General features: G+C 40.8%; 1 protein-coding gene and 1 pseudogene across 1 annotated transcript; both read left to right on the top strand.

The window, feature by feature from the left end:
• The window catches only part of LOC138431345 (testis-specific Y-encoded protein 1-like), a 373,686-nt pseudogene that overhangs the window by 142,858 nt on the left and 210,344 nt on the right, over window positions 1-20,484 (top strand).
• Window positions 13,787-15,455, top strand: LOC138431393 (heat shock transcription factor, Y-linked-like). The gene is made up of 2 exons (XM_069573498.1): window positions 13,787-14,296; window positions 14,724-15,455. The coding sequence occupies exons 1-2, from the start codon at window positions 13,787-13,789 to the stop codon at window positions 15,453-15,455; spliced, it is 1,242 nt and encodes a 413-aa protein (XP_069429599.1).

The following is a 20,484-nucleotide window of genomic DNA, read 5'->3' as shown; positions in this document are numbered from 1 at the left end:
GTTGTGCTGTGGAGAGGCAGGAACAGTGCAAACAAATACCTCTGGGGTTTGTGGGGAGTCCTTGTAGTGAATGGAAAGCACAAGGTCTGCCAAAGTCCAAGGTGATGTGCACTTCTCAGATCCAACCACTCAAGCTCCTGGATGCTCCATGAGGGCACAGTCACAGGTGGGCCATGTATCTCATGCACTCCCCAGGCCCAAGCTACTCAGATTCCCAGGTGTTCTATGAAGACCCAGTCCCAGGTGAGCCATGCATGTCCTGCTCTTCCCAGGCCCAACCAGTCCAGACTCCCCAGTTGTCTGTCAGGGCACAGTGCCAGGTGTGTTCTTTGTCTCCTGCACTTCCCAGGCCTAAGCAGCACAGATTCCCAAGTGTTCCCTGAAAGCCCTGTCCCAATTGAGCCATACATCACCTGCTCTTCCTAGGGCCAAGTGGCCTGGTGTTCTGCTAGAGCATAGTCCCAGGTGGGCTCTTTTTCTCATGCACTTCCCAGGTCCAAGATGCTCAGGTTCCATGATGTTCTAGAGTACACTCTTCCAGAGAGCCACTCAGGCTCTCGGGATCACTGTGGTGTCATAGTCCCTGGTGGGCCATCATTTTGTGCACTGCTCAGGTTCAATCTGCTCAGTATCTCAGATTCTCTACAAGGATACAGTCCATGGTGAGCTGTGCATCTCCTCAGAGGAGCTGATCTCAGGTTATGACACTCTTGGCAGCTATAAACTGTCCCAGATCCCAGGAAGCCATGGTTAAAGGCTGCTCACAGATAGAGTTTGCTCACAGCTTGGCAGGAGATGCAGTCTCCTGGGCCTAAAAGCTTATGGTCTTCTGCCTCTGGTTGTTGACATTCTGAATCTTTGACTCCTGGGAGGGCCATAATTGAAGCTGGCTTGCTCTCCTTTGGTAAATACTGGGGCACAGTCTGTTGTGTGAGCAGGTCAGATGTTGCAGTGTGGTCTTAGAGCCTCCCCATGGGAAGGCTTTTCTTTTTTCTTTTTTATGTTTTGTTTTGGTCTCTCTGGCATTCTGTGGTTCAGACTGCTATATAACATTAGTCCTCTCAGAGTGTCCTCAGGGCATTCAAACCCCATCTTTATTCTAAAGACTGAAGATGCAGAGGGTGTCTCTGTACATAGCTCCCACTCATCGTGGGTGGACACGAGACTGTGAGATAATTCTCCACGAATAATTGTGTTTTTTCCTTGAATTCTGAGATGATTTTTGTCTGGAGGTGGGGAGTGGGTGTTTATACTATTCTCTAAGATTCCAAAGTGGCCCACTGAATCAACCTCTGAGAGGGTTTCCTGTGGTATAGAAACTTATCCTTCTATAATAGCTTAAGATGAATAGTGCTGGATTCATGATCTCTGAAGAAGTTTTATCTTCAGGACTGGGGACCAGGCTCAATCACTCAAGAGCTCTTGCATAGCAGAGTTTTATTAAAGTAAGAAAAGAGACAGAGAAAGCTTGTAACATGGACCTCAGAAGGGGGCCAGAGAATGCCCCCCTTGCTAGTGTCAGCAAGGGAATTACATACATTTTAATTTAGTTATTATAATAAATCAATGTCTCAAGTTTGTGAAAATTTTACCAGTCCTACTCCCATAAGTTATATTTTAGGATGACATGATTAGAATTTAACAATAGAAAGACCCTACCAGACCCACTCCCATAATACACCTTCTAAGATATTTGGATTACTCAGAAGTTTTTCATGACGGAGAAACTGTCCTCAAGCATGATATATTATTGGTATGTAATCCCAATTACAAAGTTTAAACTGAGTTGTTTGCTGTTTAAGAATCAGTTACAGGTTTAAAGAAAAAAAAAAACACTTTCTGTGACTAAGACTAAGGAATATAGAGAAAAACAAACAAACAAACAAGTAAACAAACATCTTTGCCCTTTTCTCCTCCTTGAGAATTCCAGAACCCCATCTCCTCCTCAAGAATCCAGACACCTTTCTTCACTTGAGGGAGCCCAGACTTCTTATCAATCTGCCTATGATTTGACTCTCTATCCCCAACACAAGTTCAGTTCGTGGCTCAGTTGTGTCCAACTATTTGTAACCCCAAGGCCTGTGGCACACCAGGCTCCTCTGTCCATCACCAATTTTCATAGCTTGCTCAAACTCATCTCCATTGAGTTGGTGATGGACTCAATCTCATCCTCTGTCATCTGCTTCTCCTCCTGCTTGCAATCTTTCCCAACACTGGGGTCACTGGCATGAGTCAGTTCATTGTGTCAGGTAGCCAAAGTATTGTAGCTTCATCTCTAGCATCAGTCCTTCCAGTAAATAAATGTTCAGGACTGAATTTCTTACCAACTGATTTCATTCCCTTGCTGTCCAAAGGACATGCAAGAGTCTTCTCCAACACCACACTTCAAAATCACCACGGTTTCAGGGCTCAGCTTTCTGTATAGTCCAAGTCTCACATCTATATATGACTACTGGAAAAATTATAGCCTGGACTAGAAAGACTTTTGTTGTCAAAGTAATGTTTCCGTTTTTAAATATGTTGGTCATAGCTTTTCTACCAAGAAGCAAGTATCCTTTAATTTTATGCTGCGGCCATCATCTACAGTGATTTTAGACACAAGAAAATAATCACTCACAGTTTCCATTGTTTCCCCATCTGTTTGCCAGGAAATCATGGGACCAGATGCCATGATCTTTGTTTTTGAATGTTGAGGTTTTTGTTTTTTTTTTTGAATGTTGAGTTTTAAGCCAGCATTTTCACTCTCCTGTTTCACTTTCATCAAGAGCCTCTTTAGTCCCTCTTCACTTTCTGCTATATGGGTTTTGTCATCTGTGTATCTGAGGTTATTGCCATTTCTCTCAGCAATCTTGATTCAGGCTTGTGCTTCATCCAGTCTGGCATTTCACGTTATGTACTCTGCATCTAATTTAAACAAGCAGGGTTACAATTCAGAACCAGTCCTTTGTTGCATGTCTGGTTCTAGAATCCGTCTCTGTCCCTAAACTTTTGTCTCCCTCTTCTTGTTTATCTCTTCTGCCTCATTATGAGCAAATTGATTAGCCTTTCTGGGTATCTGGTGTCCTCTGCCAGCATATAGAACTTGTTTAGTGAAAGTTACTCCATATCCTGACAATCTTTGAGGTACTTACTGAGGAAAAACTGAACTCCTTCTCATATGTCACTCCCATCTTAGGACCAGCCAGCTGCTGCTAAGTCGCTTCTGTTGTGTATGACTCTGCGATCCCATAGATGGCAGCCCATGAGGCCCCCCATCCCTGGGATACTCCAGGCAAGAACACTGGAGTGGGTTGCGATTTCCTTCTCCAATGCATGAAAGTGAAAAGTGAAAGCAAAGTTGCTCAATCGTGTCCAATTCTTACTGATCCCATGGATTGTGGCCCACCAGGCTCCTCTGTCCATGGGATTTTCCAGGCAAGAGAGGTGGAGTGGGGTGCCATTGCCTTTTCTGAGGACAAGTCTAGCGAGTTTATATTCAAAGGTATGCATTCTGCCACTACTTTAGAGCACTACTTTAGCAAGTGCTCTAAAGTATGTATACTGTCAATATAACACCATCAAGTACTATTGAGCTCATAGTGTGAACCATGAACTCAGTGAAGCTACTCAGCTCACCCTCTGTAGTATGCATCCAGAAGCTACTTAGTTTGCACTCTGAAGTATGCTTCTTACCACTGTTGTGCCCCACTTCGTGGCAATTATCCTGCAATTCATGATCTGGCACTAGGAGTGTATGCACCACTACTTCTGATTATGCATGCAGCAACTACTGAGGTTGAAATCACAAGTTTGCATTCTGCTTTTACTGAGAATTGAATTAGAGCATGTGTACTAATTAGCTTGCACTCTGGAACATACGTTGCAACTCTAGAGCATAAGTATCACAATCAAGTGCACCTGTGCTCTGGACCTGGCATGCCATAACAACTGAAAATGCAAGAAGCTTTTCACAACTACTGAACCCCGATTTCAGACCTCCACTGCTGCTGCTGCTAAGTCACTTCAGTCGTGTCTGACTCTTTGTGACCGCATAGACAGCAGCCCACCAGGCTCCTCTATCCTTGGGATTCTCTGGGCAAGAATACTGGAGTGGGTTGCCACTATCTTTGCCTATGAATGCTAAGTCTCTTTAGCCTTGTCCAACTCTACATGAACCTATGGACATCAGCCCACCAGGCTCCTCTGTCCATGGAATTCTCCAGGCAAGAATATGGGTGTGGGTTGCCATTTAGTTCTCTGGTTTCAAGCCACACACACTACCAACACTGAGCTTGCCCTCTGGAATACTTGCCTGTCAATACTGAGGCCGCCATCTAGAAAACGCTCACTGGAACTACTAGTTTCCAATCTGGACCACCCTTTCTGCCACTATTGAGACTATTAACAGGATTTGGAACAAGTGCATTGCTATCACTGAGACTGCACAGTAGAGCATACATCCCATCACTCCTGAACCCAAGTTCTTGAGTATGTGGCCTTCCAGTACTGAGCCTGTCCCTAAAACATGCCTGTTGTAAGTACACATACACTTTTGGTATATTACACTCAGGACTCTGCATCTCTGCATTGCTGAAACTGCCTTTCTGAACAAGAGTTAATCACCGGCTGAACTTTCACTCTAAAGCATAAATATCACAAACATTAGCTTGTTGCTTTATAGGTAAGTCAGGCCACTACTCAACCTGCACTGTAGTTCAGGGGTGCCTAAACAGTTACTGAACTTGCACTCTGAAGTTTCCTTCTGGACACAACTGAGCCAGCACTCCTGTATACAGAATGAGTTTAAACACTGGAGGACATGGTACACCTCTACTGAGCATGAGCACAAGTGCAGGCATCCGGGCTCTGCTGAGAACATGCTCTAGTTGCACACATGCCACAGTAACTGAACATGCAGCTGGGAGTACAGATTTCATGACTGTAGAGTGCCCACATTTCATCATGGATTTTGCACTACTGATGTTTACTCAGAAGCATATATCCCAACATGACTGCATGTGCCTTCAAGAGCTAATGTTCTGACACTCTTGAGACTGTGCTGTAGAGTAAGAATGCCTGAACTACACAACTGCACACTGAATCATGCATCCCAGCAGTATAAATCCTAGCACTTACAGCACACTTGTCACTTCTGAGTCCTTACACTAAGCAGGCATGGCACAGCTAGTGAGCATGTGGACTTGAGCATGTGTGTGACCATTACTAATTTCACACTCTGAAGCATGTTTCTTGCCACTTGTAAACCCAGGCCCCAAAACATTTATGTTTCATCTACTGATTTTGTACCCTGGTACACTGTTTTACCATTGCTGAGCCTGCCTTATAGAGCATGAGTTCCACTACTGCTAATCTTGATCCATGGCCTGTGTGCTTAAACCTGTGAGCCTACACTCTGCAGCTGAAAATTGCCAATTACTTGGCTTACCCTCTGTTGCATATTTTTCCCACTCTTCTTCCTGCACTCTAGAGCAGGTGTCCCAACTACTGAGGTTGCACTCTGGAGCACCTACTCCAGGAGGCTGCATTGTAAAACATATATCCTACCCACGAGTGGATCCTCATTCTAGATCAACTGTGTGACCACTAGTGACCTTGAATTCTGAAGAATAAAGTCACTTCCTTGAGGTATTGCTCTAGAAGGTGTGTGCAACAATTAGTCCAGTGGCATTTTATACTAGCCACTATGCTGCTAGTCATCCAGCACTCTAGACTGGGCAAGCTGTGAGTAGTGTATCTGTATATCTATGGATGATGTGCAACCACTGCAGACCTGGTGTATATGTCATATTTCCTGCCTCAGTTGATCATGTGTCACAATACACATATGCCACAACCCTCGTGCTTGCATTGTTGAGGGCTTGTCATTCCACTACTGAGCTTGTGTGGCAGAGCAGGTCTATCATATTTTCTGAATTCTATCTCTGCATATGCAACCAAAAATTAAAAAACCCAGAGTTCAAGAGAACATGTCCCTCTGCACTCTGCACTCTTGAGCAAGGGCACTGCAACTCCTGAGACAACACTCCGAAGCACATGTAGAGCAGCCATGCTGCATCTGCTGAACTTAACTCTTCAGCATGCCTCTCAACAGTGAAACACACTTTAGGTATATCCCTGTTAATACAGACCGATGATCTAGAGCAGGCATGCTTCTAATACTGAATCTTTGCTTTAGAGAACACGTGCTTCATCTCCTGAGATTGTTCTTTTGAGGATCCTCCCCACAGCTACTTAGACTGTGCTTTAGAGCAGATGTGACACAAATAATAGGATGGCACTTTGGAGCCTGCATGCATCGCTACTGCATCTCACCTCTAGCCTGGAAGTACTGAAACAGCTTATTTTGCAATCCGGAGTACACATTCTGCCACTAGTGTGCTTGCACCTTAGAGCAGGCTGTCTAAAGCCATCCCATTGGCACTGGCAACATGCATCCAGCCACTGCTGAATGCACACTAGAGCACAGTTCCTACCACGACTGAGCATGTACTCTACCACAAGATGTCTAAAACTGCTCAGTTGCATTGCAGAGCATACCTCTTTCCCAAATTGAACTTGCATTCTACAGGAAATGTTACACAACCACTGACCTTGTGCTCTAGAATTGGCACACCATAAATAATTTTCTTAACATCTGAAGCATGTGTCTGGCCAACACTAAAGGCATGCTTTAGATCAGCTGTGCTAAAATCACTGAGCTTGCCTTCAAGAGTATATCTGAACTCACATTTTATAGCACACGTACTATCACTGAGGATTCTGTGCTCTAAAACTCTCGTGAGATGAGAGAGAGAATAAGATGGTGGAGCTGTAAGTGGATGTGGAGTACATCTCTCTATTGATACATCAGGCATACACCTTCAGACACAGAAGAGTAATCAGAACATTACCAGAAAGCAGACAGGAGTACCTGACACGTGGAAAAGAATATATAGAACCACGCAAAACTCAGCAGGATGAAAGAACTGGGGGAAAAAACCAGGAGTGTTAGTAGGACTGAATCTTCCCTGATTGGGTGAAGGAACTGAAGTAGAGGTCCAATCCCACATTGGGTCAATCGTCTGAATCATAGAATAAACCTTTAAAACAGAGAGTGAAACAGCTGATCTGTGGAAACCTAGATGCAATGAGAATCAGAGAGTCCTTGCTGCAGCGTTACATACCCCAGACAAGGACATGTGTCCCCTGAAAGGCACAGTGGCTGGTAGCTGAAGTTTAGGGATTCTGGGGGTAATTCATAGGTGAGGGCTGCTGTTTACTGGGGAGAGATGGAGAGAGGGGGTGTGAAGGAGGGCACTGTGGTAGGGTATACCTGTGCAGGAAAACCAGGCAGCCATGAAAGCAAGGCAATATCACCGAGTCACATGTAGGGGGTGGAGCAATCACCATAGCCTCTCTCTCCCCACATGCTAGCATCAGCAGTTACTACAATAGTGAGGCTGACTCATCAAATGCTGAACACACTGAAATGCAGAGCAGGACACCTCCCAGGGTGCTCCTTTAAGTGCCTGATGCACCATACTAGAGTAGAACCCCACTCAGGATGCTCCTTTAAGTGTCAGATGCACTGATCTACAGAGTAGGACCCCAGCAAGGGAGGTCTCTCTATGTGCTGACACAGTGAACAACAGAGAAGGATCCCAGGCAAGGACGCCTTCTAAATGGCTGAATAGGTGGAACTAGGGAGAACACTGGCCAAAGAGGCCTTCTTATTGCCAGATACAAGAGCTAAAAAAAAAAAAAAAGACTCTGATAGGGCCATAACTCCTGTGTTGTAGTCAGTCTGTGCCCCTGCACCCTGCCAGCTTGACACCACCTGGGTCCCTCAAGGCCAAGCAGCTGCTCCACCTTCATAGTTAACTCTCGTTGGAAAAAAGCTGCCACAGGTTAAAAAAAAAAAAAACAAAAACAAACAAACTTGCAACTATTTGCACAGGACTGTTTCAGTCCTGTCTAACTCTGTGTGGAACACATTTCACCACTACAGAGAACAAGCTTTAAACAGCTGATCTTTTCCAGTCTTGTAGCCACTGCTGAGTTTTCCAAATTTGCTTGCATATTGAGTTCAGCACTTTCACAGCACTATCTATTAGGATTTGAAATCACTCAAATGGAGTTTCATATCTCCATTAGCTTTGGTTCTATTAATGCTTCCTAGGACCTACTTGACTTTACATTCCAGGATGTTTGGCTCCTGGTGAGTGATTACATCATCATGATTATCTGGATCATGAAGATCTTTTCTGTATAGTTCTTCAATCTTTTCTGTATAGATTTTTGCTACCTCTTCTTAATATCTTTTGCTTCTGTTCAGTCCATACAATTTCTGTCCTTTATTTTGTCCATCTTTGCATGAAATATTCCCTTGGTATCTCTAATTTTCTTGTAGAGACCTCTAGTCTTTCGCATTCTATTGTTTTCCTCTATTTTTTGCATTCATCACGGAGAAAGTCTTTCTTATCTCTCTTTGCTATTCTTTGGTACACTGTATTCATATGGGTATATCTTCCCTTTTCTCCTTTGGCTTTTGCTTCTCTTCTTTTCTTAATTATTTGTAAGGCCTCCTCAGACAACCGTTTGCCTTTTTGCATTCATTTTCTTGGGGATGGTCTTGATCGCTGCCTCCTGTACAATTTCATGAACATCCATATGTAGTTCTTCAAACACTCTATTATACCTAATCCCTTAAATATCTTCTCATGTCCACTGTACCACTATAAGGGATCTGATTTAGATCATACCTAAATTATCTAGTGGTCTTCCCTACTTTCTTCAATTTAAGTCTAAGTCTATATCAAATACTGAGCTTCCATTCTGAACCTTGCTTCTTACAACTATTTGTCCACTGTTTTAGAGGACTTTTGCTGAACCTATTTATCTTCGCTCTGAAACATATGTACCATCACTCCTGAAAGGATGCTCAAGTGCATGCATTTAACTCCTACTCTGTCTATGCTCCAGAGTAGTCATGCTGATCTAGTAAACTTGCATTCTGCCACATGCATCTTCCACTACTTAGAATATGATACTGAGGTCATGCTGCAACTACATAGTTGCAGTCTCAAGCTTATCTTCTTTGACTTTCGGCTGCTTTACCAGCACACATGTTCTGCCCCTCCTTAGCCCACTTTCTTGAATAGATATAAAACAACTGTTGAGGTTGCATTCTGGAGCATGTCCCTGCTATTTCTGAATGCATTTAATTTTATTTCTTCATATTTATTTTAAAAATGATTTATTTTAATTGGAATAGAATTACTGTGTATTACTATGATTGTTTTTGACATACACATCGACATGAATCAGGCACATGGATTCATGTGTCCCCCTATCCTGAACACAACTTAAACCTCCCTTGTTACCCCATGCTTCTGTGTTCTTCCACAGCACAAGAATGAGATGCATCTTTCATGCATTGAACTTGCACTGGTCATCTCTTTTATATGTGGTATTGTATCTGTTTCAATGCTATTTTCTCAAATCATCCCAACCTTGAACTTTCCCATTGAGTCTAAGTGTATGTTCTTTATATGTGGATCTTTTTTACTAGCCTTCAGGGAGGATCATTGTTATTGTCTTCCTAAATCTTATTTATATGCATTAATAAACAAGAATTGCCTCCCTCTTTCTAATTTTTTTTTTTACTCTGAATAATAGGCTGCAGGTTGAACTGCCTCATTAAAAGTGACACAAATATATATTTTTTTCTCTAGCTAAGCAATATTCCATTTGGATACATAGCAAAACTTCCTTATATTTTCATTGGCTGATGTGCATCTAGATTACTTCCATGTCATAGCTTTTGTAAAGAGAATTGAAATAAACACTGGGGTACATGTGTTTCTCCATTGTAATTCCTTCTGGGTATATGCCAAGAAGTGGGGTTGTTCAGTCATATGACAGTTCTAGTCCAAGTTTCTCAAGGAATCTCCAATCTGTTCTGCATACAGGTTGTACCAGTTTGTGGTACCACTAACAGTGTATTAGGATTAACTTTTCTCCACACTCTCTCCAGGATTTCGTGCTTGTAGAATTTCTGATGACCGTCACTCTGAACAGTGTGATATGACTACACATTAATTTTAAATTTTTGTTTCTCTAATAATGAATGATTTTAAGTATATTTCCTGTGTTTGTTAGCCATCTGTATGTCTTATTTAAAGAAATGTCTGTTTAGGGATTTTGACCCCTTTTAATGATGCTGTGAAAGTACTTCACTCAATACCTCAGAAAATTTGGAAAACTCGGCAGTGGCCACAGGACTGGAAAAGGTCAGTTCTCATTTCAATCCCAAAGAAAGGCAATCCAAAAGAATGCTCAAATCACCACGCAATTGCATCCATCTCACATGCTAGTAAAGTAATGCTCAAAATTTTCCAAGCCAGGCTTCAGTAATACATGAAACATAAACTTTCAGATGTTCAAGCAGGTTTTACAAAAGGCAGAGGAACCAGAGATCAACATGCCAACATCAGCTGGATCATTGACAAAGCAAGAGAGTTCCAGAATAACATCTATTTCTGCTTTATTGACTATGTCAAAGTCTTTGTCTGTGTGGATGACAATAAACTGTGGAAAATTCTGAAAGAAATGGGAATACCAGACCACCTGACCTGCCTATTGAGATACCTGTATGCAGGTCAAGAAAAAACAGTTAGAACAGGACATGGAACTACAGACTGGTTCCAAATAGGAAAATGAGTCCGTCAAGGCTATCGATTGTGACTCTGCTTGTTTAATTTATATGCAGAGTACATGATGAGAAACGCTGGGCTGGAAGAAGCACAAGCTGGAACGAGGACTGCCAGGAGAAATATCAATCACCTCAAATATGCAGATGACACCACTCTTATGGCAGAAAGTGATAAGGAACTAAAAAGCTTCTTGATGAAACTGAAAGAGGAGAGTGAAAATGTTGCCTGAAAGCTCAAAATTCAGAAAACTAGATCATGGCATCCAGTCCCATGACTTCATGGGAAATAGATAGGGAAACAGTGTCAGATTTTATTTGGGGGGGGCTCCAAAATCACTGCAGATATTGATTGCAGCCATGAAATTAAAAGGCACTTACTCTATGAAAGGAAAGTTATGACCATCCTAGATAGCATATTGAAAAGCAGAGACATTATCTTGCCAACAAAGTTCTGTCTAGTCAAGACTATGGTTTTTCCAATAGTCATATATGGATATGAGAGTTGGACTGTGAAGAAAGCTGAGCACTGCAGAATTGATGCTTTTGAACTGTAGTGTTGGAAAAGACTCTTGAGAGTCCCTTGGACTGCAAGGAGGTCCAACCAGTCCATTCTAAAGATCATTCCTGGGTGTTCTTTGGAAGGAATGATGCTCAAGCTGAAACCCCAGTACTTTGGCCACCTCATGTGAAGAGTTGGCTCATTGGAAATACTCTGAAGCTTGGAGGGATTGGAGGCAGGAGAAGGGGATGACAGAGGATGAGATGGCTGGATGGCATCACTGACTCGATGGACATGAGTCTGCGTGAACTCCGGGAGTTGGTAATGGACAGGGAGTCATGATGTGCTGCAGTTTATTGGGTCTCAAAAAGTCACACACGACTGAACTGAACTGAACTGAACTGAACTGAACAGAACTGAAGCAACTAACAAAGAATTAATCTCAAAAATATACAAACAACTCTTGAACCTCAATTCCAGGAAAATAAACGACCCCATGATAAAATAGGCAAAAGGACTAAACAAACATTTCTCCAGTGATGACATACGGAATGCTAACAGACAAACATATGAAAAGATGCTCAACATCACTCATTATCAGAAAAATGCAAATCAAAACCATAATGAGGTACCATTTCATGCCAGTCAGAAGGACTGCTATCCAAAAGTCTACAAGCAATAAGTACTGGGGAGGGTGTAGAGAAAAGGGAACCCTCTTACACTGTTAGTAGGATTGCAAACTAGTACAGCCACTATGGAGAACACTGTGGAGATTCCTTAAAAAACAAACAAGCAAACAAAACTGTAAATAGAACTGTCATACGACCCCAGCAATCCCACTGCTGAGCATATACACCAAGGAAACCAGAATTGAAAGAGACAAGTGTACCCCAATGTTCATCACAGCACTATTTCTAATAGCCAGGACATAGATGCATTATGGATGTCCATCAGCAGACTAATGGATAAGAAAGCTGTGGTACATATACACAACGGAGTATTACTCAGCCACTAAAAAGAATACGTTTCAATCAGTTCTAATGAGGTGGATGAAACTGAAGCCTATTATACATATTGAAGTTATCCAGAAACAAAAATACCAGTAGAATAAATAAGCGCATATATGTGGAATTTAGAAAGATGGTAATGATAAACCTGTATGTAAGATAGCAAAATAGACACAGATGTATAGATCAGTCTTTTGGACTCGGTGAGAGAGGGCGAGGGTGGGATGATTTGGGATAATGGCATTGAAACATGTATAATATCATTTGTCAAACGAATCGCCAGACCAGTTTGATGCATGATACAGGATCCTCGGGGCTGGTGCACTGGGATAACCATGAGGAATGGTTTGAGGAGGGAGGTAGCAGAAGTTTTCAGGATAGGAAACACGTGCACACCTGTGGCAGATCCATGTTAATGTATGGCAAAACCAATACAATATTGTAAAGCAATTAGACTACTGTTAAAGTAAATTTATATTAAAAATACATAGAATAAAGTTCTATCCGATGCGAAGAAAACAACAGCATGTTTTGAACAATATCTCTAAGTAAATTCGAGTCGCAATTTTCTGGGTTCAAGGTGCCCTCATAAGTATGATCCCTAACTCTTATTACAGAAAGAATAGTGAAAAATGAGCTAGATTAAAGGAGAGCTTTTCGGGCAACAAGATCTGTATGTTTCAGCCAGAAAGATATTCAGTAGTGTAAGGCTTCCCAAACAGTTTATTTAAGATCTTGGGAGCTAGCAATGAGTTTGGTAACCTAAATAAAGTTGACTAAAAGTATATTTTGACATATATACATATATATACCTGTCTATGCATAAGTGTATGTATGAAAAAAAGGGCAATGGCTTTTAATTCATTTTAGGTATAATAGAAATGGAAAAACAAAAATAAAACCCAAATGTAGAATGATTCAAAATCTACTCGATTATTGAATATTATGTAAGACATACCACGCAAATTCTCCAGCAACACAGGAACATAGACAGGAGCTTCAATATACAGGCTCCCCAAACAGCAAACCTGTAGACATCTCAAAACTCACTACTGGACACTTCATTGCACTCCAAAGAGAAGAGATGCAGCTCCACTCACCAGAACAGTGATGCAAGCTTCCCTAACCAGGAAACTTGACAAGCCACTCGTCCAACCCCACCCACAGGGAGGAACCTCCACAATAAATAGGAACCACAAACTGTCAGAAAGAGAAAGGCCATCCCAAACACAGCAACCAAAAAAAAAAAAAAGGAAAAAAAAAAAAAAACTTTAGTAATGAGATTTTGCATGCTTCATGGTTTTGGTTACTATTTCTGTCAGCAGTCTGTATCTTAAGTTGATGCTGATGTACACACTGGTTGAAAATTACCCTTCAATTGCTAGGAGACCAGTAACTTTGTGATGTCACAACTAACTTTCGGTTGCTAGGAGACCAGTGATTTTGTGATGTCACAGCTGTTTGACTGGGAGGACCTCTGTGATGGTCTAGAGAGTTTCTCTCTGCAGGCCAGGCAAACATCATTTGAAGTCGCAGTGTGTAAAACCAGACAAATGAGAAAATTATCTGAAGAAAGGTTTCTCTGAGATGGCACATATTTCTCCAGAAATTCAAGATGGGCCTCCTATAGATGAATCCACTGATTCAGAAACCTCCATTAGATTTTCTTTGTATGATTACACAACTGGGGACTCAGTTTTGAGATCTATGATTGAAGAATATGCTTTTCAGGCTTTATCTGAGGATCTTGTGATCAAAAGGCCACACTACACATATTCTGTCACTGAAACAGATGATGTGAATGATTTTCTTTCACTCACATTTCCACAAAAACTTTGGAATATAGTTGAAAGTGATCAGTTTGAATCTATTTGGTGGGATGACACAGGCACATGTATAGTGATCAATGAAGAACTCTTTAAGAAAGAAGTCTTGGAAAGAAAGGATCCTTTCAGAATATTTGAAACCAAGAGCATGAAAAGTTTAATTCGACAGCTTAACCTTTATGGATTTCATAAAAAGCGGCAAACTGTTCAAAGATCGGCTTCACTACCTGTCTTTCTGGAAGAAGAAAACAACATCTCTCTTTTGAGTAAGGTATTCCAAAATTTTCACTTTTTGGCAATATGTCAGATTAAATCATGTGACCTAGAAAGCATGTTCATATATGTAGCTAAATCGGAATTTAAACTTGAGATAACAAATTGTTGAAAAAGTTTTATTTTTTTGAAGTTGAAAACAGCCAGAGGTTAAAGTATTGGATGTTAACAAACTTTCCTAGCAACTTGAAACCAGATATAAGTTCTGAAGCTACTTAAAGTGGTATTTACTGTATATATACAACATACTTTTAGTTGAGCATATTCTCTCTAACATGTTACGTATTAAAACTACCAACAGAGGTATTTGATTTGATGTTATTTAATTGGTTCCATTAAAGGAATACGTTTTTATAACTTAGCTTTGTTTGTCAGTTTTACCTTGGTTTATAAAGAAACTAAATAATTTAATTCTTTGATTTTAGTCACAGACCTACTATAATCCAAATTTCAAAAGAGGCCATCCCCAACTTTTAGTAAGAATGCAAAGAAGAGTTGGAATCAACAATGTGTCTCCAATATCTTCATTAGTTCAAGGTAACAAGAAGCATGCTAAAGCAAGTGTCAAAAAAGATGATCATAACTCTGAATTTCTTCCAGAAATGAGTGGAGAGAGCACATTTCCAGCCTCCACAAGTTTAAGTGTGCCTTTCATACAAAAGCCTCATACCAGCCAGATAGTCGCTAATACAAGTGCCCTATCTCCATGTGCCTTACCTACCCCATCAGCAATATCAGTTAGACACACAGACCAGATTGTGGTAGATCAACCTGATGTTTTACAAAAGTTGAACATTTTTAGTTGGCACTCACAGAGCAGCTACACTCAAGTAAATGGCTACGTTGAGGACTTTGCTACAACAACTACATCTACTTCTCGGAACCACATCGAATCTCCATTACAGAGCAGTTATTCTGGACTGATGGTGGGATCTTCTAAATTTCCAGACAGGCATAGCGATATTTCAGCCCATGACAGTCCTTTTCTTAACCTGCAAGAGAGAGGCAACTCATGGTTCTCAGTGCCAACAATAGCTTATACATCTGCCTCCTCTCTTTCAAGTAAACTCATCAATAATCATCATTATGTGAAAACCATCCTAATTAAAAATGATCTATCAAATACGTGTCAGATTATGGAGCCTAAAGGAGATTGAAATTTACATTCGTAGATGTCAACAAATATCTACAATTCTTGTATTTGAACAATAAATTTCCATGTTCATCTTCATAGTTTCATTTTTTATTTTCAAACAAGGAAGAGTAAAATGAGGCTTTAATTCAATGGTTGGCTATTTTACTGCATGGTTTTATAAACTTGTCAGTTCAAGAAAACATTTGTTATGCATCCTAGGTAAATGACACCTGATATAATATTCATAAGCAAGAAAATGAGAACAAAGCGAAAAGAGGTAATGGATGTAAAGTGACTTCTGAAACCATCCCTGATGAAATGAAGGGGTGCTAAATTAGGATGGTATGGGTGAAGGAAGAGATGCAAATAATGTTAGACAAATGAAAATACACAGTATGAACTTTAGTGCATTCACACATTATATTCTATTAGTTACTGGTAGAGTCTTGAAATGTTAGACAGCGATTGCTTTCATTATAGAAATTCATTCTGTCCTTGAAAATATAGATATTGTAGCATGTCCAAAATCTTGATCACAATTATGCCATCACTGTGATAACAAAGATAACATGACATAACCAGTGACTGGCCCATGGTCAGCACAAGATATGTACTTTACAAGTGGTATTCTATAGGGTCATTTTTGTTCTGCTGTCCTTAAGAACCCTCTTTATTTCCTGACACCAAGATTCCACCCTGTAATTCTAAATGCATTTTTAGACGTTGCTTATCTGTCGCCACAGAGACAGAATAAATTCCTGGTGGTGACTGCAGCACATCAGCGTGGTTAAAAAGTTCTTGAACAACATGATATCTGTTTTCCTTAGTAATTTCATTATCTTTCTCTTATACTGTGCTTCTGAAGCTACAATCACGCAAATTATTTTCAATCATGCTAAGCCCCTTCTCACAACTTTGTCTCAACACTTTCTTTGGATTGGAAGGAACTTATGTTTGCCCTCCCATGAAGGAGAGCACAGATATCAGGTCCTCAATGTATCTTTCACATCAGCTGAAACATAGATCCTGCCAATGACACATTTTAAGTGATTACTGAATTATCAATAAAGAAATGTAATAACCAGTCAAATGCTCTACACATTACTCAACAACGTTCTATAACCTGCACTACTATCATAATTCACCTTTGCTATTTACTGAGAAAATTTTCCAGGGTGATAAATATTTATTATATTAACACGGATGTGCGACTTCTCGGGAGGCATGTATTCCCGTGTTTTGAAGAATATTTCACGTTTTGATGTGATTTTTCTCTTGTGTTATTTTGTTGTGTCAATCAGTCTTTTGCATAGGCAAATAGGAGTAGATGCTTTCCTGGAGTTATCTTGCTTTTTGGAGGACACAATAGGTGTTGACAATTTAATCTCGGATTCCCCTGCCCTTTGTAAATCCAGCTTGAACATCTGGAAACTCATGGTTCACATTCTGTTGAAACTTGGCTTGGGGAATTTTGAGCAGTTCTTTGCGACTCTGTGCTGTTGCTGCTGCTGCTAAGTCGCGTCAGTCGTGTCTGACTCTGTGTGGCCCCATAGACAGCAGCCCATCATGCTCTGCTGTCCCTGGGATTCTCCAGGCAAGAACACTGGAGTGGGTTGCCATTTCCTTCTCCAATGCTTGAAAGTGAAAAAAAAAGTGAAGTTACTCAGTCGTGTCTGACTCTTCACGACCCCATGGGCTGAAGCCTACCAGGCTCCTCCATCCATGGGATTTTCCAGGCAAGAGTACTGGGGTGGGTTGCCATTGCCTTCTTCGTGACTGTGTGAGATGTATGCAATTAAGCAGTTGTGTGGACATTCTTTGGATTGCCTTTCTTTGCGGTTGGAAAGAAAACTGATCATTTGCAGTCCTCTGGCCACCACTGAGTCTCCCAAATTTGCTGGCATATAGAAGGCAGCACACTCGGAGCATCTTCTTTCAGAATTTGAAATATCTCAACTGAATTCCATCACCTCCTCGAGCTTTGTTGGTAAGTATGCTTCCTAAGTCCCCTAGACTTTGTATTACAGGACGTCCGGCGCTAGGTGAATGATCATACCATCGTCCTTCACTGGATCATGAAGATCCTTTGGGCATAGTTCATTGTTTATTCTTCCCACCTCCTCTTAATAGCTTCTACTTCTGTTATGTCTCTACCATTTCTGTCCTTTATTGTGTCCACCTGTGTATGAAATTTTCCCTTGGAATCTCTGATTTTCTTGATGAGATCAGTAAGGATACAATTCTATTCATTTCCTTTACTTATTGGCTTTGATAACTGTGGAAGGTGTTATTTCTTTTTACTATTCCTTAGGACTCTGGATCCAAATGTGTATCGTTTTCCTTTTTCTCTTTTCGTTTAGCTTCACTACTCTTCTCAGCTCTTTTTGAGGCCAGGTAACTTTCAGTTCAGTTCAGTTCAGTTCAGTTGCTCAGTCATGTCCAACACTTTGTGACCACTGAATTGCAGCACGCCAGGCCTCCCTGTCCATCACCAACTCCTGGAGTTCACTCAGACTAACGTCTACCGAGTCAGTGATGCCATCCAGTCATTTCATCCTCTGTCATTCCCTTCTGCTCTTGCCCACGATTTCTCCCAGCATCACAGTATTTTCCAATGAGTCAACTCTTTGCATGAGGTGGCCAAAATACTGGAGCTTCAGCTTGAGCATCATTCCTTCCAAAGAAATCCCAGAGATGATTTCCTTCAGAATGGACTGGTTGTATCTTTTTTCAGTCCAAGGAAATTTCAGGAGTCTTCTCCAACACCACAGTTCAAAAGTATAATTCTTCGGCATGCAGCCTTCTTCACAGTCCAACTCTCACATACATACATGACCTCAGGAAAAACCATAGCCTTGACTAGACGGACCCTAGTCAGCAAAGTAATGTCTCTGCTTATGAATATGCTATCTAGGTTGGTCATAACTTTTCTTCCAAGGAGTAAGTGTCTTTTAATTTCATGGCTGGCAGTCACCATCTGTAGTGATTTTGGAGCCCCCCCAAAATAAAGTCTGACACTGTTTCCACTATTTTTCCATCTTTTTCACATGAAGTGATAGGGCCATATGCCATGATCTTTGTTTTCTGAAAGTTGAGTTTTAAGCCAACTTTTTCAGTATCCTCTTTCACTTTCATCAAGAGGCTTTTTAGTTCGTTTTCACTTTCTGTCATAAGGGTGGAGTCATCTGCATATCTGAAGTTATTGATATTTCTCCCAGCAGGCTTGATTCCAGCCTGTGTTTCTTCCAGTACAGCGTTTCTTGTGATGTACTCTGCATAGAGGTTAAATAAGCAGGGTGACAATTTACAGCCTTGATGCACTTCTTTCCTTCCTTTTTTTAAAATTTTTTTTAATTTTTACTTTGTTTTACTTTACAATACTGTATTGGTTTTGCCATACATTGTCATGAATCCACTACGGGTGTACATGCGTTATGAAACATGAACCCCCCGCCCCACCTCCCTCCCCATAACATCTCTCTGGGTCATCCCTCTGCACCAGCCCCAAGCATGCTGTATCTTACATCAGACATAGACTGGAGATTGGATTCTTAAAAGATAGTATACATGTTTCAATGCCATTGTCCCAAATCATCCCACCCTCTCCCTCTCCCTCTGAGTCCAAAAGCCTGCTATACACATCTGTGTCTTTTTTTGCTGTCTTGCATACAGGGTCATCATTGCCATCTTTCTAAATTCCATGTATCTGTGTTAGAATGCTGTATTCGTGTTTTTCTTTCTGGCTTATTTCACTCTGTATAATCGGCTCCAGTTTCATCCAACTCATCAGAACTGATTCAAATGTATTGTTTTTAATGGCTAAGTAATACTCCATTGTGTATATCTACCACAGCTTTCTTATCCATTCATCTGCTGATGGACATCTAGGTTGTTTTCATGTCCTGGCTATTATAAACAGTGCTGCAATGAACATTGGGGTCATGTGTCTCTTTCAATTCTGGTTTCCTTGATGTGTATGCCCAGCAGCAGGATTGCTGGGTCATAAGGCAGTTCTATTTGCAATTTCTTAAGGAATCTCCACACTGTTCTCCATAGTGGCTGTACTAGTTTACATTCCCATCGACAGTGTAGGAGGGTACCCTTTTCTCCTAACCCTCTCCAGCATTTATTGCTTGCAGATTTTTGGATCCCAGACATTCTGAATGGTGTGAAGTGGTATCTCATTGTGGTTTTGATTTGCATCTCTCTAATAATGAGTGATGTTGAGCATCTTTTCATGTGTTTGTTAGCCATCCATATATCTTCTTTGGAGAAATGTCTATTTAGTTCTTTGTCCATATTTAGATTGGGTCGTTTGTTTTACTGGAATTGAGCTGCATAAGTCGCTTGTATATTTTTGAGATTTGTCGTTTGTCACTTCCTTTGTCTACTATTATTTTTTCCCATTCAGAAGTCTGTCGTTTCACCTTGCTTATATTTTCCTTTGTTGTGCAGAAGCTTTTAATTTTAATTAGATCCCATTTGTTTACTTTTGCTTTTATTTCCAGAATTCTAGGAGGTGGATCATAGAGGATCCTGCTGTGATTCATGTCGGAGAGTGTTTTGCCTATGTTCTCCTCTAGGAGTTGTATAGTTTCTTGTCTTACATTTAGATCTTTAATCCATTTTGAGTTTATCTTTGTGTGTGGTGTTAGAAAGTGATCTAGTTTCATTCTTTCACAAGTGGTTGACCAGTTTTCCCAGCACCACTTGTTAAAGAGATTGTCTTTACTATACTGTATATTCTTGCCTCCTTTGTCAAAGATAAGGTGTCCATATGTGTGTGGATTTATCTCTGGGGTTTCTATTTTGTTCCATTGATCTATATGTCTGTCTTTGTGCTAGTACCATATTGTCTTGATGACTGTGGCTTTGTAGTAGAGCCTGAAGTCAGGCAAGTTGATTCCTCCAGTTCCATTCTTTCTCAAGATTGCTTTGGCTATTCAGGGTGTTTTGTATTTCCATGCAAATCTTGAATTTATTTGTTCTAGTTCTGTGAAAAATATGGCTGGTAGCTGGATAGGGATTGCATTGAATTTACAAATTGCTTT

The sequence above is a fragment of the Ovis canadensis genome, chromosome Y (assembly GCF_042477335.2).
Source record: "Ovis canadensis isolate MfBH-ARS-UI-01 breed Bighorn chromosome Y, ARS-UI_OviCan_v2, whole genome shotgun sequence".
In the NCBI taxonomy this organism is placed as follows: domain Eukaryota; kingdom Metazoa; phylum Chordata; class Mammalia; order Artiodactyla; family Bovidae; genus Ovis; species Ovis canadensis.
This window is presented reverse-complemented; position numbering and strand designations above follow the sequence as displayed.

Coding starts and splice junctions, on each gene's coding strand:
- LOC138431393 (XM_069573498.1), top strand. CDS start 13,787: ATGGCACATATTTCTCCAGAAATTCAAGATGGGCCTCCTATAGATGAA. Junction 14,297..14,723: donor ACATCTCTCTTTTGAGTAAG/GTATTCCAAAAT, acceptor CTTTGATTTTAG/TCACAGACCTACTATAATCC.